The sequence below is a fragment of the Prorops nasuta genome, unplaced genomic scaffold, assembly GCF_024137725.1.
Source record: "Prorops nasuta isolate Cenicafe-Biocafe unplaced genomic scaffold, Cenicafe_Pnas_1.2 PNAS00004, whole genome shotgun sequence".
In the NCBI taxonomy this organism is placed as follows: Eukaryota; Metazoa; Arthropoda; class Insecta; order Hymenoptera; family Bethylidae; genus Prorops; species Prorops nasuta.
In genome coordinates, this window is record NW_027116801.1 from 564,081 (window position 1) to 589,363 (window position 25,283).

General features: G+C 38.9%; 1 protein-coding gene across 2 annotated transcripts in view; it reads left to right on the plus strand.

The window, feature by feature from the left end:
- Positions 1-4,296: 4,296 nt before the first annotated feature.
- Positions 4,297-25,283, plus strand: part of LOC136772347 (uncharacterized) — a 43,448-nt gene continuing 22,461 nt past the window's right edge. The window contains exon 1 of one of the 2 annotated variants that reach the window (XM_066725264.1): positions 4,297-5,879. In XM_066725264.1, the coding sequence (XP_066581361.1) occupies positions 5,745-5,879 (135 nt within the window). In that variant the 5' untranslated portion in view covers positions 4,297-5,744. The remainder of the gene's footprint in view (positions 5,880-25,283) is intronic. The other variant, XM_066725263.1, reaches the window with a different exon arrangement.

The window sequence follows — 25,283 nt, forward strand, 5'->3', positions numbered from 1 at the left end:
TTTCTGAAAAATCGATAACCTTTGGCCACTCGAATCGAACCCTTTGAGAGAGTTCAATCTCCACGTGTGTGGCAATGGTTGGTGGTAATAAAAAGCCAACGGGAAACTCCATTAGAGCAACAGCATTTAATATAAGAGACACCGATTAAAAGCACCTGCGCTATCGGGAAACAAGAATCGCTTGAAAAAATTCGCAAGCCACGCGTTATGAGCCGAGCGTATTGAAAAAACAGCCCGAGAACTTGGGATAAATCGTTCGATAATAATAGTTGAGCAAATAGCTGTCGATTTCGTAAATTCGCCACTCGGCACACCCTAATATTCCTGCAGGACGTGCTCTAATTAGTGGCACGTTATGACGTCACCAGGTTCAAATTTCAGGACACCAACCCTGCGGTCGGGTTAATTCGACTTACTCCCAGTCTAATAGTTCCAATGCCAAAAGCTTTCCATTAAAACTTTCGTCTCACCATTTCCTTCGAATATTATATATTAATGAGATGGAGTATTACGAAAGAGAGACAGAAACGTTGGGACTCGAAGAAACTGTATTTAGGGGATTACATTAATAATTGTACTTGCATGTTCTCTTGAAAATGCATGCGCAAGGTGAATCCAGTGACAAATCATTCTTGTGTCTGTGTAGATGCAGAAAGGAGATTTTAATCGAGTTAATTGATGGATTTATTTGAAATATGACGAGATACGAGGCAACAAAAAAGTAGAAATGTTTGACAATTTTTAGAAACGAGGGGGAGGGGAATGTATTTTGTATCTTTTCTTGCAAAAGTAGGTAAGAGGATTATTGCACCGTGTTTTTATATGGTAAATAGTGCAGTAGAGGTATATATACTTACGTGACAGTATTGGATAAAATTTAATTGCAATTAAAATTACAAACATTTCTCAATCATTATAATTTTAAATTTATAACAATAAAAGTTAAAATTACACACTATTTTTATGTATTTTAGATTTATTAATAGCTTAAATGTGATTATAATTTTATTTTTGCAATTGTATAATATTAATTACATTTTGCCCAACATTGTTACACGATTTATAAATGACTTGGCACGAAAGAGATTGAGCAGAAGAGACAAATGCAAGATACAAGTTTTCATTACGTTGTTCGACGATTTCTTTTAAAGACGAGTTGGAGAATAAAGAAGAAAAAATGTGGGAAGTTGATTGAAAAAAGTGGAGTAAAGGATGACGATTGGTGGTATCTTGGGTAAACCTGCAGCGTGGTATAGTTAAGTGACTATAAATGATGACTTGGCGTGGAACAGATTGAATGAAGGAAAAATGGAAGAATTGAGTTTTCATTGCGTAGAAGGAGGGCTGCTTAGCCATAACCCTGGACTCCCCCAGTCCCAGTGGTTGGCTGATCAGAGAGAGAGAGAGAGAAGAGCGCGTATATACCGTCGGGGCGCGACGGGCGTCGGGCGGCGTCGCGACGCTGCAGGACGCGCACACGTCACAGTACTCTCCGACACCGTGGCGAAAGCATCGCGCGCGACGCGCTCTCGCTCTTTCTCTCTCCGTGACGCCGTCGTGTCGCGCTACGCCGCGCTACGCCGCGCCGCGCTGCGCCGTGTGACCCGCGGTGACCGTCCGTCTATATACATTGCATATACGCGCTTGCGTTTGCGCCAATACTTATTCTCAACGTGTCCTCTTCTTCAATCACGGTATTTATCTTTGAAACCTTTGCCACCCCCTCCGGACTCGACAAATTTATCGCACATCAGAGTCAATTGGTTGCAAAAGTTTTTAAGCTCCATGGCCCCATAGCTCTCCTCTGGTCCCTGCTCCGTGCCAAGTGAAAGTTTCTCCAACTTGAAAATAAAACTTTCATTCGACTGATAAACGTTTCTTAATTCCCCAACTCGAGCGCCAAACGATCGACTCTCTGACTCTCTCTCTCTCTCTCAAACTTTTCACTCAACTATATATATACAATGTAAAGACTAACGTCACTGGCCTCTTCGTCGATATTCAAATTAACGCTCGTGGACAGAAGCGTTAAAGGTTCGTGTGCCGAGAGAATATGTTAACCGTAATTTTTGGTCATTTTGTTTTTAAGAAAAGAGGCAGGGAGAAAGAGAGTGTAGGAAAGTGCATTAAAATATAGGGGGTAGGGTAAAATGCGGATAAAAAAGGTGGCGTTAGTTAAGGGATAAAATCTTTATTATAGGTACACGGTCAATTTTTCTTCGAACGTCGACTCTCTATTTTCTTAGAGGGTAGAGAAAAATTGAAGAAGAAAACAGATATTTCTTCGATAACGATAAACCCACGCACTTGGGAAGTTACCAGTGTTCGTCAAATATTTATCTATATTTACTAGCCATGTTTTTCAGTTGCTTCGTGCTCTCCTTTCTCTTACTGCGTGGTAGTTTGGCATTAGACTCGCGATAAAATACTGGAAAAAACATGCAATCATCTTGCGATGTATAGAACATGTCACACAACGAGCCTGGGACAAAATTTTAATTTTTACAATTCGACGTGACTTTAACAGCTTTTAACGATTATAACTTGGGTTTGAAAGTGTCAAATTAAAATTAAAAATACAATTTAAAATTTGTTAATATTTTCATGAATTGCAATTCTGGTACATATGGAGACATTATTATACCGGAATTTAATTCCGACTAAATTATAGTTTAACGTAGGGTGGAAGAACGAAATGTAATGATTATGTATAAAAGTCAGAATATTTGTCTTTTTCTACAATTGTAATTTGACGTTTCCGACTGTGCCTTTATTGATAAGAGTTGTTTAAAATTGCGTTCCCTATCAACCCTTAAAATTGGCTCCAGTGTCACTGTAGTGACACGCTCCACATCTATCTACTGTTTAACTTAACAGATAGGAGCCAAGTGTTATTTGCTTTGTCGCGAATATCGCCAAAGTATTTTGATAAAAAGTATCAGAGCTTGCAAACGACACGGCACGTGATGGGCAAACGGTCCATAAACAAGCGACGCTTTTATATCCGGTATCTATATTCCCTATACTCGTCGCGTTTTCCACAGCTGTAAAATCAGCTGTCTGGCAACAGTTTGGCGTGTCGATAACAGCGAAACATTGAATATGAACGGAGACCAAGAGTTTACCACTCTCTGACCTACCGTTCCACCTGGAACTCCTCTCGCTCTTTCCATTCCTTAACGAGCACTTACCACAGCCAGTCGATTTATGGCCACACACACCCGTCGAAAACTTTCGATATCCCTCTTAGAATTCTGCTCGGGCTGTAGCTAAATATCCTGCACATAAGGACCGGCCGATCTATCGAGAGTTATCATCATGCTGATTCCTTTAAGTAGACCTTGTGTAAAAAAGGATATGACGAAAGTTCTGAATTCAATTTTCTAACCAGAACATTACCTCCTTCCCTGTACCAAACGTAATAACAAGAAAAATTTTGTCACTCGTGCGACAGATTGACTTTTTATTAAAAAAATTAAACTCTTTTATATCGATCACACTAATTCCACTCCAGAGGGAAGTCGATAAATCCAATTCTCTATGAAAAGGAAAAGAACTTGGAAAGAATACAAGTATAATAATTGATAGTTGGAAACAGCTGTGAAATGAAATAACATTACTGCAGGATGGATAATGTGAAATTGGGAATTAAATTAAAGAGAGAAAAGTTATATATATATATACATAATAGAGTAATAAGCAAGGAACCGGAGTGGCATAAAGAGGCCATGGCCAAAGATATTTGTATATAGGTCTGCTGTGATGATCGGAGGGTCAGAGTGCCGCAGTAGACTTCGTCGCGTTCGGATTCATAGGCCTCGATTGGCCGTCACGGGCGTCACGTGGCTCCCTGAATATTCCACAGACGGTATAACACACATATGTGTGTATAGATATATAAGAGCACCAGGCGAACCTTCCAGACCCTCCCTCCGCACACATTTAACCCCACAGGTCTCTCAATAAAGCGTTTGCCTTTTGTGTTTCAGCTGCCAGAGGGAAAGCTTAATCAGCCACGTGGGGCACGTTTCTCACTGGAGAAAAAAAAAAAAAACAAGTTGGAAAAACAAATCGAGAGTGCGGTGAATCGTGGGATAATTATATATGGAAGTTTGCGAGTAAAGTCGAAGGAATAAATGGAGCAAGATTGAGGCAGGAGCGATCAATCGTGAGAGTAGATTGTTTGATGGAAATAGAATTGGGGAGGGTGGAGGGGGAAGGGGATTCGAGAGATTTCAGGAGAGAGAGTCAAAGGGGTCTGGGGGTGAATTTTCCTCGCGGAAGCTATCAGGAACATCTTTAGGGTAGAGGGAAGGAGCAACGATCCGTGTTTTTATCGGACGTGGGAGCCTTGGGCAAGATTGAGGACGCCTGTCGATAGCGAACACCAATCCAATAGGCAACATCAAAGTGTCTTGGTCGCGTCCAGCAGCAAGCCGGACCAACGTCAGTTCGTTCACTGGCGTTGTCGCGAACACATCTATCTTGCACTCTGACCGTTCACCATCAAGCATCGTCCAAAAACTTTTACCAAACGTCAGCCATCCCCCATCGAGCTTATACATATATATACATACGGACACGGTGTGAACTGGAATAGAGATAAAAAAATATCGAGATTCGCCTATTACGAATCGGTACAGAGGATTCCCTAGACAAATGGATTTTTGATATAAATGCCTCAAGGTGTACGTTGTCTCATTCGCTTCTTCCTCAGTCTCTCCTACGTATTATGTATATATATAAACGAGAGAAGCAAGTTTTTCCTCACTGACCTTCCGATAAGAGTCTCTTATAGTGTCCGGACTTGTCAACCGTAACGGGAAAACTCCTCCTCCTCCGGATGACCCTTGTGCGCGACATTGGAATTCTACGTATATGTATATATATATATATATAGATATATATATCGTATATAAAAGAGTATCGGAAGAGAAAAGCGAGCTGTCGATATCCGCCAATCTGTAGGAGTAAGCGCTTCTGCCTCCTAGGCCGATTAGACCTCGTGTTTTGCTGATTGCAAAAAATCTGACGTTTTTCCGGAGAAACGCGTAATAGAAATTGAACGGCACCGTATGAACAAGATATATATATATATATACATAGAGAGCGTCCGTGGAAGTTGCAAGTTCGGGAGGAACAGCGAGTGCGAAGCGTGTCGGAACATCGATCACCGAGGAGCCAAAGGAACAATCTGAAGTTGGCCATAAGAGCGCTGGAGGCTCGGAAATTTGTCCCGGACGCGTGATTGATCGATCGCAAAGTGCTTGGGCTCGGTCCAATTAAAACCTGCTGCTGCAACGGTCCGAGAAAATATTAGGGGGAGGTTTTATACTATATGAAAATGCTATATAACATATAGTATAGGGAAGATTGCACGTAAGGGATCGCGAGTCGAGGCACTTGAATATTCGAGAAGCAAGAAGAAGAAGATTCTGTTGGTAAACGAGAGGAAACATCGGAGGATATACGCAGGAGCATCGTTATCGTGAGAGGAAAATCAAGAAAACAGTGAATTGGTGGATTCTTGTCGTGAATTTCATTAGTGTGCGAGAGGATATTGCTGTTTTTTCTTTTTGTGCGGAAGAGGGAGAGGGGGAGGGAAGCAAGTGCGAAGGGAAGATTCTGCGGGGATAGTGCGATGCTCGGGAGGGAAGCATCGAGCTGGCATTAATCGGAGAGATAATCCAGCAGAGTTTTCAAGTTTGCCCGCACAGTTTTGAGAAGCTACCCCATCGGCCAAAATGAGGTGGAGTTTGTGCTTGTTGGTGCTCGCGGTTGCTTTTTATCTGGCCAAGGCCAGCAACACTGTGGACAACGAGGAATACTACTTCAGCTGTCCGAACCTCAACTCTCAGGATGAGATTGACCTCGAAAAGGTATCACCAACATTCCACACGCTTTATTTCTCCAGTCGAATAAAAGCCCCACTTTTAACGATAAACATTAATCGCTCATCCGTGTACTCGAAGAATCGATAAAATTGTTGACTCGCGTTTGGAAAGTTTCTCTCTCATTTCCTGCGCGTAACGCTCGCTGCAACTTTGTCGCTAATTGGTTAGGCGCTTTATAATCCGACACATTCCGGATAATGTATAGGAAGTTGCATTGTTATGGTTCGCTGCTAGTATCACGGAATTCTGTGGCTTATATGTATATAGTGTAGTTGGTAATCCAATACGTTTCACGCATCGTAATATCGTAAGGCAATCGTATATATGCTAAATTGCAGTACAATAATATTATTGAGAGATCCGCGTGTGTCGGTGTAAATTCCAGCGGAGCTATAAAAGTGTATGATAAATATAAATTGATGAATTTGTCGAGAGTGGCTGGTGGTGATGCGTGCGTTGGGAGGAAAGCGAGCTTCTCGGATGCCCCAGTAGAGTTGTTGTTATATATATTGGAGTTGCAATAAGAGAGTCCGCAGGAGATGAGTCATCGCAGAGGCATTAATGAGATCAATTATTATGAAATCATGGGCAATTAAGAGAACAAATGACGAGTGGAATCTTGAGGACGTGTATCGGTGAGTGGAACGGAAGTGGAAACGCTAGGATTCGGAGCGGGCAATGTGGGACGGTTACGAGTAATGGCCTGGAATTGGGCGAAGCTTAAAGTATCGTTAATTCAAAACAATTACCAGTCCCTGGCGCGCTGCAGCTCCTCTGCGGAGTTGTCGAGCTCAAACAGCTTATACAGTTACATACTGAGTGCATTAAGCGTTCGCCATAATTCAAACGGCTCTGTTCGAGACTTATAAGTCAGAAGCACAGCGCGACGTGCATGTCCACAGCTACCTTATTTCTTATGTATAAAGTGCATGCCTCGAGTTTCTATTCCCTATAAATCCCCACTGTATATATACATATATGATATTTTTCACCACTCGGAAGTTGTGACGGATGCGAACAAAACGACACTTTTATCACCGCTCCATTTCGATTCATCCTGCAAACTGGCCAATCAACGTCGATTAAACTTTAATGTTTATTATCCTAGTTAAAGGTTACCGATTAATCTACAGTGGTATATATGTATACAAAGAGATACGACGATGAGGTATAGAGTAATTTATATATATATATATGCGGGATATATCGTGCAGGAGGGGACTGCAGGTTGTGCTCCGTGACACGAGTCGAGTCGATACGTTCGATCAGTTTGGCCGGGATAAAAATCGAGGAATCGGTGGTTTCTTCTCGAGTTTCCCGAGCGACGCTGGGGTTATTAGCTGAAAAAAACGTAGCGAAAGATTCTAGGCCATAAAGCAGCACCTTCGGAGGTGGTCGATCACCGCTTCTCCCGTACCTCTCATCCCGGCAGACCATGTATAGTCCTCGCTCATTCAGGACTTCTCTCCCTCCTTTTTCAAGCCGTCTTTCGCTACCATCCCACCAAATTGCACGACATTATTATCGGAGCCTCCATCACACGCGCACTTTCCGCCTTATCTCTCGCGAAACCCAATGTTCTCCATTCTCCAACCCACCAATCTCACCGATAAATCCGGAAAAAAGAGGAGAATTCAGCCCTTTCTCTATTATATCCATATAATTCAACACACCCCCCCCCCCCTCTCCCCTCCTCCTTTATTCACGTACATCTCCACCCTCATCCTTCCCATATATAGTAGTATACAGATTGATTGAAAATATAACCAAACGACGCAACATCCGAATTTTCCATGGATACAAAATTTATGGAGAAGCCAATTGGCGAAAGCGGCTTTGATCATCGATACGTATATATGTATAGATAGGGAGAGAGAGAGAGAGAGAGAGAGAGAGAGAGATATTTTCAAGCGAAACAATAGTTTCGTATCGCCGAATAACACGTTCGTTTATGGTGGGATGGATCCAGAACGGAAGCTGATCACGTTCCTTTTTTCAAGCGGAGCTCGTAGCTCTGATAAGGGGAAAACGCGAGACGAGGATGAGGAATGGCAAAGTGCTAACTCCCGGCGAATTTCTGCAGTATTATACGATTAGCATAAGCCGCGCTTAAAATCCATGCACTGAATTTCAAACGACGCAAACAGCAGGCCGCGAGTTATGGGCAAGCTGTTGCGGCGCGTGTTGCTTGCGTGCGGCTTTGGCCGAAAAGTATAGGCAGTAGCCTACTGCTCTGCCATTCCTCTCTTAATTCCGTCTTCCTCCCGCGGATTCCTCCAATGCTCCTCATTGAGAAGCCCCTCTCCGATTCTTTGCTCCACCACGACCAGAGTTTCTCTGGAAACGTATGTTTCACTCTCTCCCCCCCCCCCTTCCTCCCCCTCCGCCTTACCTCTCCAAATCTTTTGTCATTTTAAAAGAATCTTTGTCATCCCTTTAAATAACCATCGGTTCATTTTACACACGCGCAATCGATTTGTCATATCCATCGATTACCACGAATACACACTACTCGCTCCACTCTTCGAGAAGACTCGCAAGATTGCGAGCTCGCGTATTCGTCTTTAAAGTTTCTCTTTCATCAATCATTTTTCTCAGTGAACAAATCAATCGAAGCTGTACGATATATTATATATGGAGTCTTCTAGACACTTTCAGAGAATGACGGATTCTTGGAAACTTGTGTTAAATGTGAGTTATTATAAGAGGGAAAATAGAACCTTACACAAATAGAGATGGAAATGTGTCTGAAACTATACAAATTTAGGTCAATTTCTGCTCGGTTATTATTTTATGACTGTGGCTGTATTACAGATTAATTATTGTGACTGATAAATAGAAGTACTGATACTTAGGAGATATCCCAGGCTGGAATCACTGGAAATACTAGTATCATTTAAATAATCACATAAACCTTATCGATGCAGCACAATTTAATGTCAGAAGAACGTAAAGATTTTATTTTTGTTGTTGATTGTTGGCCATCTCACTTTCTACTACTTTCAAGTGTCTTTTTTTATAACAATGCTCGTCTTTACGTCAAAAGTAAATTTAATTAGTAACTGTAGTTAATTAAAAATATTGTATCTACACATATACACACAGCAAATTAATATTTATTTTATTTATAATTTTTTATTGTCTCGAGAGTTTTGTATATATTGTAATTTTTATGATTATTTACATTGTGATATAGCATTAACTGGATGTACCTTTGAATAGTTTCAGTAATATTAGTAGCGAGTAGAAAACGTATTGATAGACTATTGCTATATTAGTGTGTACGAGTGAAAAGAAATTGTAAGCATGAACACCTGGCTATGAAAAGGTGTCAATCGTTCTTTCTGATTCAGAGAAGTAAAGAGTCTATATCATTCTTTAATAGAGTATATTTAATCGTGCATTTAGGTTGCCAAGAAGAAAAATAATTTCAAACGCGTATATTTTTAAAATAGATGAAATTTTCAATATAATGAAAAAATTGCTTATAATAATGCACGTAACGTTGAACAATATAATGCTAAAAAATCATGTGAAAAGCAACATAAGGACAATGGAGAAGAGAGGTATAAAAAAGAAAACTGTTAAAAATAGTAGCAAAAAAGTGGATATAATAAAAGAAAACGTTCTAAAAAAACGCAGGCTTTCATTTATATTGCGTTGGAATTATAGTTTCAGAAAATGTAGGGTAGACTGGATGCAATTAATAATTTCTTGTTTTTGGTTCTACGAAATACGGACGATTTTTGACAAAATATACATGTGAAACATGCGGAAAAATATGAGTTTCACAGAAAAAAGTGTTAAATATTGATTTGAAAAATAAAAATTTCATTTGCCGTCAACGAGGACATTGTTGGACATGTTCCCTATATAGTTTCTGAACAGTACACGCTGTTTATGAATTTTCTCTTTTAAACATTTCAAATGTTTGATAAAATTGAGTTGATATTTTTTGGATTTATTATATAGCAACATATTATACTGGGTTTTAAAATTCAAATGTTATTGGAAAAACGGATTAAAATTGTGGCTTTCGTTTATGGCACGCGAGCGCATCTAGCGACATATTCATATGTTGATTAACTAGAAGACTGGCGATCTTCTCTGAGATATTTTATATAGAGTGCTACAGAATATAAGTAAATAACTCTGTAAAAGTTGCTCTAATTTGATAAAAATGTGATTGAAGTATAATAAAAACCACATTTCAATTCTTCTTTAGTCATGAGAGATATTGCATTTTCCTTTTAATTCCTATTACAATATTTATAAACAGGGAAGATCTGTTTAGTTTTCATACAGGGGATTTTCTCACTATTCAGAAACTGGGACTTTATGCAGAAGCTTAGTAAATATATATAGTGTTATTAAATTAATTAATAGTATTTTAAAAAAATGATAAAATAAAATGGTAAAAAACCTTTAATATCTAAAGTACCACATGAGTAATCGAAGCTGTGCAAAAATAATGAAAAAAATGTGTTTTCTTGGCTTTTCACTTCATAAGTCACTCACTTTTGTTCATTAACTCAGATATTTACGGTACGTATGAGTTAAGCATATCTTTCACCGGTGTTCACTTCTCGTCCAAAAGTGTAGTTTGTACCTCTAGATATTTCTCAATTTATCTTACTTCTATTAAATCTTTTATTTAATTGAACAAAATTAAATTTGGCCAATTTAGTTTCAATTGCAGATAGCCAATGCATGTAACAAATTCTTAAAACAGTTAAACAATAATTTTTTTTATGACTTATTACTACAATTAATACAAAAATAATCAGATCTACAAAGCCCCCTATATTAAAAATTAACTAGGCATAATTATTGGTTTAAATAAACATAATATTGTATATATATATATATATAGTAGAAAGTACTATAATCTAATAATAAGCATTATATACTATTAGCTGATGTAATAATAATTATAGAACGCAGTAAAGTGCACTCTTTGAAAAATGAAGTCATCCTGTTTGTGCTCTCTATAGCGTATAGTAGATAAATAGATTTCGCGCGCGCGCGCGCGCGCAGAAAAGAAACGGAGTGAAGTTAGCTGAAAGATGGACGAATCAAAATTCTCACGATAACTAAATGCCACCGCAGTTATATACACATTTGTAGTAAAGTGAGTCTTTCATCATGAACTACTTATGAGTCAGTCTCTCTTATTACACAGATTTTATAATTTAACTCGACCCAACTCTGTGGATATAACGATACGTTTATCTATATACAGCTATGACAGATATTAGTTTTTTAGATGATATCTCTCTATATTTGAAAATAGAACGTACTTTCGAGAAGGTTCCATGAAAAGAAAATTAATATCTCTTATATAGTTACAGAGTTAAATGCATTTTTACATCCACGCTCTGCTGGGTCGAGTTAAAGTAAAAGGTTAAAGTAAATAAAAGGTTTTAGCCATCCATGCAGCGGTAGAATTATAACACAGCTTTTAAGAGATTAAAAATGAATTTATGGTTAATATTATAAAATTCGAATACTTCGGACGTTTGCATCTTTGTTTTAAATAGTTTTAATGTTTCTGCATATATAAGGAATGTTAATATACTATTAATCATGTATTATAGTAATTTTTCACTATACTTTCTTGCTCCTTCAGCTGTAATAAATAATTAATTTACATTTGAGTATAGATATACTGCGAGTACTATTATAATAATATCGTTCCTGATATAAAGTTGAGACTATGAATAGCTCAAGCTATTATTAAACGCTAGAGGAAAAATGCTATCCCTTAAAGTACATTACTGTACAGTATGTGCGTGTGTAGAAGTGTGTACATCTATGAACGAGGCGCGCGAAATCATAGAGTACGTAATATACATAGAACCTATTGGGACATTAATAGGAATAATAATTAGTTTCAAATCGAAACAAATTACTTTCTTACTCTGATGTTCCTTTCATCGTCGTAACAATGGGATAAAGACAAAAATAATATAAAAAAATGGTCGGAACAATTATTTATATAAAGTTTTTGTAATAAACTCGAGGAAGCTGCTTTGTAAAGTATGTGTGTATCCCACGGACTAAACGCTACAATTCACGATAGCTGTAGAATCTGTTAGAAATTCTCCTTGAAAGTCCGGGAAATCCGGAAAATCGCTTTCCCGCGCGAGATTTATGACCAGCAAAGATCATGAAAGATTTACGGGGCCAAGAGCCTTCATTGATACAGGATTTAAGTGTTTAAAAGAGCTTTTATTATCCCCTATACGCGTACATCGTTTCAAGTGGGTGCTCTCCTATACACTTTGGAATATGGAAAATTGCTGAGGAAATTCCAAGCCCGTTGTTTCATCTTCTTTAATCTTAGCTCATATTTGATTCCGCGTTCGCATCGCATAAGTATCCTGATGGTGGGCTTAACTGCGAATCTGGGGGAGGAAATTGAAAAGGAGCTCTTTCTCATTTTAGGCATGCATACATGTACACGTGTGTAGGTATACACACGTAGAATCATTCTGGGAGGATAGAGTTTTTCGAGAGGGTGCCGAGATAAAACGTGTTAGAATAGGATCTCGATGAAAAGTTTTGGAGCGTCGAGTAATTTTGCTAGAAAATATAGGAGCTAAACAAAGGATCCAACGGGGCTTTTCGTAGGTTGTTGGCTGGTAAATAGTTGAACCAAGTATGTAAAGCCTTATCTTTATAAGGCTCACGCCCTTCTTCCAGCAACTTCACAATGGAGTTATGTCACTCGATTCTCCCGTTGCTCAAAGCTCCCCAGTATCGTTATTGGAAAACTCGGCCAACTTTTGCAGAAAATTCTCTCGAGTGGTACATCCTCGTCAGTCCTAATATGATAAATATACCGCCCGCCAAAGGGAAACTTTATTTCACCCACTTGTAAAGTAAATGGCCCAATCAGCACGCATGCAGTAACATGCCATATTTTCATGAAATTAAGCGATGAACAAAAGTTTATCCATTAGAGGGTACAATCTTTGCACATACTATATTTATACGACTTTATGAATGATTTTTAAATAATTACTAATAAACTTGAAAGAGTAATCACTAGACTCACATTGCTTTGCATGGTTAACGAACATTTCTTTGTGCAAGCCTAAATTAGTTGAGTCACACAGTTGGTACGTGGTATAGAAAATGACAAAAATGAGAGATCAAAATAATTATTGAATTAAAAATATTAATTACAAGTATGAGTGTTATTAGTTAAATGAGTTTTATTGATGGGAGTGCACAGTAAACTGCAAAGCGTGTTAATATCCGCAACTTTACAGGTTTATAGGACGTTAGATTTTTTATAATAATATTTTATAAAAATTTAGAAAGGTCTCAATAATATAAATATTCAATCTTTGTGATTTCAAAATGTCAATTCATTTAGAGTTAAATTTTATAAAAGAATATGATTTATCAAACTATGACGAAGAGGTTAAATTTGTCCTTTAATAGGATCGTTTACCTCATGATCAAACATTTTTTGAATCCATCGAGAGATTCTTCGGAGTCGATCAGACTGTGTTGTAACATATAAGCAAGAAAGAGAATGCGTACGTGTGTGTGTGTGTGGAAGAGAGAAGTGGTGAGGAGCAACAGGGGAGTGGTTGCTTTGAAGTTAGACTATTTCGGAATGCAGTGTGTGTATATATATATATGTATATATATATATAAGAGAGACGAGTTATTATACTATATAGCCGTGTGTGTGTGTGAGCTGGCCACTGAATTACCATTTGAACAATCAAATGCTGATTCTATGCTTGGCTTGGCTATTCATAGGGAATTCTGGGCGCGACCATGTCATTGATCGCTAAATGACTATTTACGTAATATCTATCCGATGCCTGATTGAATCGGGTTCGGCGCTATAACGAAGCTACTCGGATCACGCAAAATCTCCACCCGCCATATTTACATCTACGCCATAATTATAGATACACTTAATTGTCAGGTTCGTTAGCAACCAAAGCTATGATACAAAAGCACCAGTGATTTGTCAGTTGAATTCATCTTGTCTCCCACTGCTGCATGGTCTGCACGCACCACTATATTGTAATGCCTTATTCTTTTTGCAATTGGCACGTTATCCCATTCACTGAATCAAAAATTACTGCAAATGCAACTAAATAGTATTCTGAATCGACGAATCGCGTCGTTAAAACTGCATCGATGAAGTCATTCATCGAACAAATGAATAATCAGCTTTTAAAAGAACTATTATATTTATCATGTTTTTGTTGATTTTTATACATCGTTTATATGCATATAAATTTTATTGTGGATAATTATAATATCTATACATTGATGTGTTGCATTTATTGCCTTTTAAAATATATTCCACATACATACAATGATTTATTGTCAAAATATTTAAGAAATATTTTTAAACTCTATTAGTCATTGATTTAGGGAACGAGGAAGTTTGAATACTGCATGCAGATTACTGAGGGAATTTTTTAATGAATAAAAGTTTGCAATATCGATGAGAAACTCTATTGTAAAAATGATGAAATATAATGGATATTTGTACAGATAATTATAAATATTTTTTGTTTCAAAGTTGCCACCTACTTTAGCTCAATATCCATAAATGTAAAAGGGTAAACTGCATGGTGAAAGAATATGAAAGTAAAGCGAAAGAGTGCTTTGTATGTTTGGATCATTGGATTTTTACGGAGAATTATTGGTGGTAGTGTTTTGCGCAGGTGTGACCCCCAAACGAATATTGGAGGAAGAGATGGATCGTGGGACGTGGACTTTATGGCAGACGAGTAACTCTATACGAATCCGAAGTTTCGCCTGAAAGCATTTCGAGACGCAAAACATCTTGCAGCTTTTAGCCTCAGGTTTCCATGCGGTTTCGAAGACTCAACTTTTCATCGGAGAGGACCGGAAGTTCCAGTGTCCCCTAGCTCTATTCCTCCTTTATTCTTCTTCTTCTTCTTCTTCTTCTTCTTCTTTCACCTCCTCCTCTTCTTCATCATCCTTTAGTCTAGCCGAACCATGCAGAAGTGTTATGATTTCAAATTCTTGCAAAGTCTTCTACAAACTTCTCCTCACCGACGCGACGCGACTTTCCTAATTTAATAAATCTTTTTCGTGTAGCCCAGCGACAATAATTCAATTGGAAAGTCCAGGAGTTTTTTCCCGATAGGGCGTCCGGTCCTTTTTCAAAATCTTGGAAATGGAGTCGATGAAGCATGGGCAGGAGAAATTGGACGGCACAAATAATGGAATCTGGCGTAGGACCTGCATGCGCGATTTAAACAATTCAGAGAGGAAAGGAACTAGATGGCTAGCTTGTGTGGTGCACGGGGGAAAAAGCCTCTCTGCCGTTGATCTCCTGCGTCCTACAACGCATCATGTATATAATTTCCCTATTTCTCATTATATAAAAGCGCGTACTTTCTTCCAATAGCATTTCCCCCGGCCTATACAACGGTATACGCTTTTTAATCCCCCATTCTTTGACTTGCCTAACGAGAAACGCTTTCGAATTAAGTTGAAACTTCTGTATCCAGGACAAATCGCGTAATAATAATTAAGACTCTTTAAGCTGGATTAAGGATATCCCAAAACTTTTTTTTTTTTTTTACTAAGCAGTTAAAGTATAGACTGCGATCTGCAATATTTCCAAGGAATTTGCTTGAAACTTTTACGAATCAAAGGATGTACGTTGAAAACAAGCTGGGGTACGCAATCGACGAAATCATAATTAAAAAAAGATGCATGTTAAAAGACAATTATATATTTTAACACAAGTTGCATTCTTAGAAGATATTTTATAGATTCTGAAGCCACGTGATATATGTTATACAAATATTAAATTAAGCTATATCGTCGATTAAATGTAATGCATATAAAATGTTAATTTAGTAATCTTGTTGACCGAGAAATATTGCAAAAATTTGTCTCAACTTACAAATATGATCTTCAATGTATTATTATGTTGCATGAATAAAAAAAAAAAGTTTAATAGCAACGAAAATAAAGCACTAATATTGCCAAACAATCATCGAGAATTTCCCCAATGATCTCGGATCAATCATTCCATTTTGAAGAAAAATAATGTAAATGAGATAATTGATTGTAGTTGCAAGTGGGCCATGCAGGGCGACTTGATACCGACTCCGAATATGTCACGAGGTTCCTCCGCACAATGCACTTTAATTAAAGTTCACGGGCGTTAATTTCATTTGAGGTAGTTATACGTATCCTGAACTAACAGCGTACTCTCTGAATTTTACGCATGCATGGCTTCCCCGTCGTGCGTGAATAAGGCGTGCATGTGCGTGTGCGTGCGCACGCTTATTAATAATTATAGCAAACATGAATTTCGCTATAGCTGCTGCTGTGCAGTCAGCTATATTCCAACTGGTTAAACGTTTACCAAAATACGAGAGTCGTACTCTTTCGTATACATAAATTACACGTGATAAAGCTGCGATATAAAGGAAAGTAACAAAACATACACTTTTGATTATGACATTTTCCGTCGAAAGATTCGAGCAAGCTAATACATGTATAAATTATAATTTTGAATCGATTCGTTAATCAACTCGAGTGGATTCATTAGTCTCCCTGAGGGAGAAATTCCCTTCTGGCGCGAACTAAACGAAAGCTGGCTTGAATTCCAATCGGAAGAATGCGAGAAAGAATATGCTTGCGAGCTTTGGTAAAACGATATTGGATCTTTGTGCAAGATTATCGTCGTCGTCGTCGTCGTTATCTTGTCTCGTATGGACGATGGAAAAATATGAGGGATGTTGGGGTGAGATAGAGGGGGGGGGGGGGAGGAGGAGAAGGAGTAAAGAGCACGTATATATATACTTACACATATATATGGGTGGAATGGTAAAATTTGAGCCGAGGGTCGCGTCGGATGGTGCGTGCGCGAGTGGTTTCAAGTTTAATGGCGTTAAAACAATGCAAGCGGGGGATTGTAGAACCGCATTAGTTTACAGGAGGGCAGCAGCAACATCGCTACATTTCAACACGAGTGCAACTGGTAGCACGTAAGCAAAAGAGCAAAAGGGACTGGTGCGGTGCATGCACGGAATTTCAGTTGCAAGTAGAAACTGCATTTTAGTCAGACACGCCGAGACGTATGCATTAGCAGTAGCAGTAGTACCTACCTTTCGAACAACGGACCAGCAGAAGCATCAAAAGTCTCACTTTTCACTCATATATGCATGCAAAATCCCTTTCGTATTTCATTAAAAATCTAATCGGATGATGGAAGGCTAAAGCCCAGCGATTTATCGATCGCGCCCTTCAGGCTAAATCCAGGCAAATGAGATGGCGAACCACACACAGGAATACCGAAGCTGCATTGTTAGGATTCGACTGTACAATATATATATATATATATACGTATCCTCCCCTTAAAAAAGGATTTCCCTCGCACGTCTTTAAAATGGTGGATACCATGCACACACAGCTGACTTTAATACATATGTGTGTGTGTATAGAAGACTCCGGAGGGCAAAAACCCCTGTGGCACATTTTCTCATATCTGAATAACGTTCATTTCGTGCAAGGTTGTAACTGATCAAGGCTTATCTTCAGCCTTTGGCAAACCTTACCTATATATATATATATATATACATATAGAATTGTCGCGCCGCACAATAAACCAACGTCCGGACCAATTTGAAAGCTATGGGACAGTTGGTGTGCGCAGCGATGATACGTTGGGTCGAGTGACAGAATGGACGGTGAAAAAATCTGGGCTGAAAGAGGGCTAGCTGAGAGAGGGATGAAATTTGTAAGGCGCCCTGAGGACGTAAATCGCCGACTGTTCCAATGACAAGCGTAATTCATAATTTTAATAAAACGATCTCATTGCTGAAAAGACGACTATAATAGGACGGTATTATTGCCAGACTATATTCAGGGGCCTTCTCTCCTTCACAGTCGAGCTCCCCCCTTCCACAATTTTCCTCTTTCTTCCTCTTCTTTCTTAACGCGCGTCTGAGTAATGGCAGGAACGCCAGAAGGACGAGCTCCGAAGGTTTTCTCCCCGCACAATAGATGCTCGCACCAGTTAAGAGCATCACTATTAATGCGTTACCAGCAGAAAAAAAAATCACCAGAAATATAAGAAATAATAAGGATCGGGGAGCCAGAGCAGGGGAAAGTCTAATCCTGTTTTGCGGATTAATTGAAATACGCGAGTGCTGTATGTACATATATATAAGAGAAGAAGATAGCGCGACTGCACGATTTGCTGTGAAATCGAATCTTGATTGTGGTGGAGCAGGACGAGGGGGGGGTCGGAGCTGTCACGGACGGAAATTGGCATCACGCTCGGTTATCAGACTGATTTCGTCACCGAAGCGAGATCGTCGCAAACTCGAGAAAACGTGCGCGCAGGTGAAAAATAAGATATTCCGTTTAACGCTGCCTCTCGTCATACCTTTGACCTCAAATGCTCCGAGATATTACTTTTGAAGGTTTTCCTCAACTTTGCATGGCTATATAGATATAGATATATATATATATGTATGCGATTTTCACCGCTGTGCAAATTCGTCCTTCCCATGTAAATTCTCAAAAGATTTCTTGCAAGATTGGAGAGGGTGTTTGCACCGGTCGAAATTGTCTTTTAAAAGACGCGAGGAAAATGAGGCGAAAGCTCCCTGCCAGTCCGATAGTCCAATTGAAGCGAGGAAGAAGCAGGAGAGCATCGGTGTTGTCGAGAGATTTGGAGTTTCGTAAAATGAAACCGGATGTGACGAGATGCGGGTAAAGCTTCCGGAATGAAAATGCGCGTCCTGGAGAATAAACAACGCGCGTTCGGTCGAAACTCGACGCGCTGCGCTGAAAGCACGCTAGGCCCGCACTTTAAACTTCCGGTGTAACGCGTTCAAATTGAAATTAACGAAATTCCCCAGCAGCCTGAAACAATCGGATTACGAGAACTCTTCTTTAATTAGTCCTGCTGAGGCACCTGTTATATGCGCATATATGAAAAATAAATGCGCAGCTGCATTAATATAAATATATAGTTTTGTTAATTATTTCTTTATTATACTGCACTGTTGCGTTCCTCTGCTGCACACAATTTTTAGGTATATCAGCAAACTTGTATTTACATTTAATATTACTATATTCTTATTAGTTTATGGCTTGTTATGGAGTACGGAAATAACTGGAATGTACAAAAATATAGAAATTATAAAAGAGAAAAAACATCAAGCACGCGCAGCTTGTTAAAATAAATTGTTATTTTTTTTTATCGACTAATTTGATCGTTGTAAGAGTTTGTAGACTGCCACAGGGAAAAAAAGTAAGGAAGAAAAATTGCTTAAATAGAACTGCTTCAATCCCCTGAATCATGAGATAGCATTCTATTAGCAATTTTGAAGAAATTAAAACAAAAAAAGTACATTGCAGCAGACCGGATGATTGCGTCTATTGATTTCTCACTGTAATGTTCGCAACGTTGCTAAAATTATTAACTTTGCAATATGAAATCGGTAAATGTAACGAATCGGTACTACAGCTAGTTGAAAAAAATTGTCATTAAAACTGGATAGAATGCTGGTCATCTCGCGATTGAGGGGATTTGGTGCAATGCTATATATATATACTCGTGCAATTTCTACCATTTATTTTTTTCCACGTAATATTGTTAATGTCTGAATAGCGTTGCAAAGAACGCCACATTTTCACGTGCATGGTTGCAGTGGTGGAATTTTTTCGAGGGTTAAAGACGAAGGGCTGGGAATCCTGTTGGGGACTAAACGGGTGAATTTCGCAGGTTTATGGCTTCGCGCTATGGGGGACTGTGACCAGCTATAAGATTTCGTGAAGTTGTACGATAGTAATCCTCCGGTTCCCCGTGAAAAGAAAGAAAGGGAAGCCACCAGCTTTCGCGACTTGATTGGATTGCTGACAGCTGAGAAATAACGGGCCAAAGCATCCAGTTGCCGCTGTGAATCCAACCTGCGCAACTTTAATTGCGAGCACGTTACTTTGGCCTATGGCACTTGTGGTCCCGAGGAAAACGTGAAGATACTGCCAATTGCCTCCTCTTTTACCCTCCACGTTCCCTTAATCTCTATTACTATACCTTTAACTTTTCCAAACAATAAATTCGAAAATCCTGCACGAATCGTATCCTCTCGAATTTTATCAACGCAACTCGTCTCAACTGAAATTCTACAATGCCTTCTCGCAATTATAGAAATCTTAAATTTGTCCATATCGATCCTTCCCATAAAATTTTAAATTGCTTACAAAAATTCTGTATAACATGCAGTACACGTATCATTACCCTGGAGAATAGACACAAAGTAAAACGAATGTACGCCAATATTTATTGAAAAATTCCCATAATGCCTGTAGTATTTTATAGCGAAGCTCTTTATAGAGCTCTTGAAGTTTTAAAAGCACTAATTTTTCAATTTTTAAGCTTTATTGAACCGTTAAAACAATCATATTTTTAATACTGAGCTAATTAATAATAAATTAAAAGTATTTGCACAGCCGAATATAAAACAATTTATTACACGAGTATTTTTTAATCCTAAAAGGGACTCTGTACCTATATAATCACATGCTGTATAATTTGTATTTCCTGCCTTTCGGTGCTCAACAAATGGATAAAGAAATGTTTTTAATCATATTTAACAAAAACTATATCTTTATAAGTAGTAAAGGTTTACTGTCTCGAGCAAGTTGTATGAAACTCACGGTTTCGAAATTGCAATTGTGCCATAAATTCGAATCTAGTCGCAGAAAATGAAGATTTTAAAAATAAAGCATGTAGCTGAAATAAAAATTATAGGCAGGCTGATGGTATTACTCTGTTCACTGAAAAAAGTGACAATCAATTTTTTTTTTTTTCATAGAATTTTCCAATCGGATTCACCGGATTCGAGACTGATCGATAGTAGGACCACAACTGACAACCATCGGCTCTGTTACAAAGGTCTCATCTAAATTCAAGATCCAAGTGAAATCAGGTTTACCCGATAAAGACCTTGGAATAATTCCATTGAACTTCATTAAGCAAAAATAAATATTATCTAATATGAATCTAAAAGAGATCCAAATTAATCAAATCAAGGAATCTTTTGTCATTAAATTAAATATAATTCATATGAAATAAGAATATCTGAGATTTTTTTCTTGAGAACATAAAGAAAAAATGATATTAACGGTAGCTTATTAATTCTCTCGTTAATACACACTCAACCATTCGAGGCAATTGAAGTAGTTTGATTATAGGATCGATGATATCTTATAGGGCACGCCTTATTCAACCCTGATCAAAACCTTAAAAGAAACCTCTGGTCGATGAGAAACTTTTTATCATCCCGGCTGAATCGACGAAAGAAACCATCGTGGTTTAATAAAGCTACGCGAATTATAATTCTGGAAGCAAGGAAGGTTTGGAAAGTTTGAAGAGTTTCGATAAGTCAAAGTCGCGGGAGCATCGCGTGAAATGATTTGACTGCAGCGAGTTAGCGGAATGAGCTTTTAAGGGTAAAGTTTCGTTGGGACGGAGATGGAAAATGCATTTGTTTTGCAGCGAACATGGCAGTAGTGGGGTACGGTGCGAGTCAGACGACGCGACGCGACGGATGTAGTGCGCATTCAATGCGAAAATCAGTTGTCTTCAATTCGGTCGAGGCTTTATTTATGCTAACTTATGCGTGCCATTTGCATGCGCACTTTGCCACCGTCTTGCAAAACATTGCCACCGCTCTCTCTCTCTCTCTCTATGATGTATATATGTATATTTCACCACGCGCCACCCTGCTCCGAGGATCCGATATTAAAGCCTTATTCGGAGCAGAGCTCCTCTTCTTTGCACCACGTCCATTCAACGAACCATCGACGAAAAATGTACAATTTTTATATAATAACCGTGCATGTAATTATTATATAAGAGCTTCTTCGAAAAATCCCCTCTGGAGAGAATCCATTTTCAACGCGCTAATAACACGTTCTCCGATATTTAGATATCGAATGAAGGACATAAATCGCACAAATTCTCAATGCAACGTTCTCCTCGTTCCGTTACACGTCTCCCTCTACTCTCATCGTTATTCTTCCAACGTTTTCAATATATTGCCAATAGCAAGATATTTACAATATTTTGTCCCCCCCCCCCCCAGATGCATCAATCACTCGTGACTGAAGAAACAAAAGAAAAGAAAAGAAAAGAAGAGGAGCACGCGTTGTGTTGCACGTCGACAGACACGTGAATTTTCAACAGAGCTCCGGTCTGACTGTTTCGCGAGTTTACTACTTTTGGGTACATTAACGAGGATCGATAGTCCCTCGGTCGATTTTGCTCCGAAAGAAGAATGAAAGGCGAAGCTAAGAAGTAAGAGTTGGTAAATATCAATTGAGAGTGACTCCGACGGTCGAAAGTTTGGGCAGAAACGTCGCGTCGACGACGCAATAACCTCCAGCCAGTATTAAGAAAGCTCGTTTCAAACTCTGTCGGATAATTCTCATATACATACGTATAGCACTTCTCTCCTAAAAGCACCGTGTATACATTTGCTGAGAGAGGACTTTAAGCTCTCATAGCGCGCGTGTGTTTGTTTCTTTGCGCGAGAGAAGCGCGCGTCGTCGTTTTGTTTAAATGTATTTTCAGCCTGTAAACAAGGCACTCCAGCCAGCCATTCGATACGAAATCAGTTGTCTCAACTCCCTGCTGGAAACAAGAACCGCTCTCATTTATGCTAACGCATGCGCCGCATTTGCATCTGACTCGCCGTGAAATCCGTGAATTCCTGCTAATTAGGAATTCCCTCCTGCAAATACCTTCTTTTTCTGCAATTTCTGCTTATCCTGGCGAATTATTAAAAATTCACTTTTAAAATGTTTTTAATACCGTCGTTCCCCTTCGATGGTATTGCGAAAAAAAGGAAGGAATCGAGGGGTAAGTTATTGGTATGGGTAAATATTCATGAGGTGTGTTGAGAACGTTGTGGAAATTATGAAAGCAAGTTCAATATTGCAGAAGCAACAGTGTCTGAAACACATCAGCGGCTCGACGAGTAGAGGCGAGCAACGTGAACGAGTCTTGGGCATCGGCGCCGCTTGCCGGGAATAAATAATAATCGTTGGAAGTTGGCCGGGCGTGCGAAGCATTGCGAGCGACGATGGAGAAGAGCGTGGCAAGGGCTGGCTGGGCCTGTGTTCTGTGCATGGCGCGAGAAAAAAACTGCCCGCTCCACTCTGACCGTGGAAAACCCGAAAAGGGCCATCCAACCTATAAAACGGTGCCTCCAGAATCATGCAACAAAGGAACAAAATACTCAACATTGTTGCATTTCTTCAAACCTCCAGATTGTAGCATTTTTTTATTCACATATATATATATATACGTAATTCAAGCAGGACTTTTTTTACTAGTATTTAAATGGACACCCGCAACTTCTCCCATTGTCCAAACCATTTTATCGCTGACACAAAGAGATCGTCCAAACGTTTCAATGTAGGCGAGAATTCCCCTCGCTCCATACACGCCCCTGATTTATTGAAATTTTTCTCTGGTCTGTTTTTTATTGCTCGCAACGCTCGGTCCCGTCTCACCATATTTATGGAAGTTTCACTTGGCCGAGAAGAAGCCAACCAGCATCGGGAAGAAACTCACGAATTGACCATTAGTTTTCCATGAAAAGGGAAAGGCAGGAAGTGACCTGCGTTGCTTCCTCGGACACGTGAGTATATAGTGGTGTGATAACTCTCCTCTCTCTCTCTCTCTCGCACGATTTTAATATAATAGAAAATGAAAAGACGCCTTGACGCAGTGTCAACTATGGCTGAGAGATAAATTCGTCTAGCTGCTCTTCTCTCGTAGTCCGCGTCCTTGAGGGGGGAGACAAAATATTTACCGTCCCACCCCCATAGCGCGCGTCCTTGGCGCCAGAAATCTTTCCAACGCACGGTTCCCGCTCGACCCTACAAGATCTCTTCTCTAGCCGAATCCCTCCTCGCTTATCACGCAGATAAAAATAAATTTCCTGCTCCGAAAATCCACCTATAAAATTAGCAAATCAATTTTTTGTAAGCCAGGCCGCGCGCCTTATTTACCTCGGTCTGTTTGCAAAGAGCATAAGGCTCCTATTTTTCGCGCGTGCAACACAAGCAGCGTGTTTGTTCTCGGTCTGGTAAATATTGGCTTTAATCATATGCGGAAAAAATTCATTCCTTGCAAGAGAGGCTCGTTTCATTTACGAGGCCATGCACATATCATACGCGAAGAAAATGAGATCCTTTCTAATTTCTGCCCGATCCATTTCAATCTCCATACTGCATTATTCAGTATCCTAAGGCGATGGGAATTATGCTGCTGTATAGCGATTCCTGAAATAAACGAAGATACTGGCCGGGCTTTATCCTGCTTTCTCCATCGAGCTGGGAAATTTCGTAAATATATACACATGTGCTGTATATATAAGTTGCCAGGGGTTAACTCCTGCCAAACCGATAAATACCGATGGAGCGCATTTTTTTAAGATTAAAATTCTTATGCCTTTTTTCTATATAATCTTTAAATAAAAAATTATAAAAATTGATTAATCCCTGGATTTTTTAAGCGATGCTTGCATGGCCAATAGGGTAAGGTCGTCAGATATTTACATTGGTCGGATGTCTCTAATATAACAGATTTTTTAATCCTTTATAAATCTTTTTAATTGAGGACTGTATAATAAACGGTAAAAGATTTTCATATTCTTGGAATCTATAGGTATATTGGTTTAGATGATATCTAGGCTGTATAAATATTGTCGCATTTCTCTCCTCAATATGGCTACTCTCTTGCAACTATTTCAGGACAACTTTTTCTCAATCACCATTTTTGCAAATGGATAATTTTGGACTTATCGAGGTTTTCAATTTGTCAATTGCACAATGTAAAATGATGCTTTTGACGTCACACTCGACGAATAACGTGGAGCGCGCAGTGTTGTCGCAAGCATAAAAAAAATAATAGGTACTCACTCACTAATTCCACTTTAAAACCAGCAAGTAATCTTTTAACGTTAATTTAGGTGCGGGTCTTCCTTCTTCCACTTTGAGATGCTTTTTTAAAGCGCAGGAATTAGTTTTAATGCTTTTAACAGCACACGTAGAAATCTCACACATTACGCTAACCACAATTTTCTTATTTTTACACACATACTCTCGTATGCACTTTTCTACTTTCTTCCTATTATCGAAACATTACAATTTTATTAGTACACTCATTGTTTTAGAGTCAGAAATTAATTATAAAACGAATATTTTTCTTAAAATCCAAACACAAATCGTGGAAATTGATTTACTATTAAGATCTGACATAGGAGAAAAATGGGGAATCAATATGGCAGGTATAATTGGTACACTATCGTAAATTATGCATCGAGGAAAGGTAAA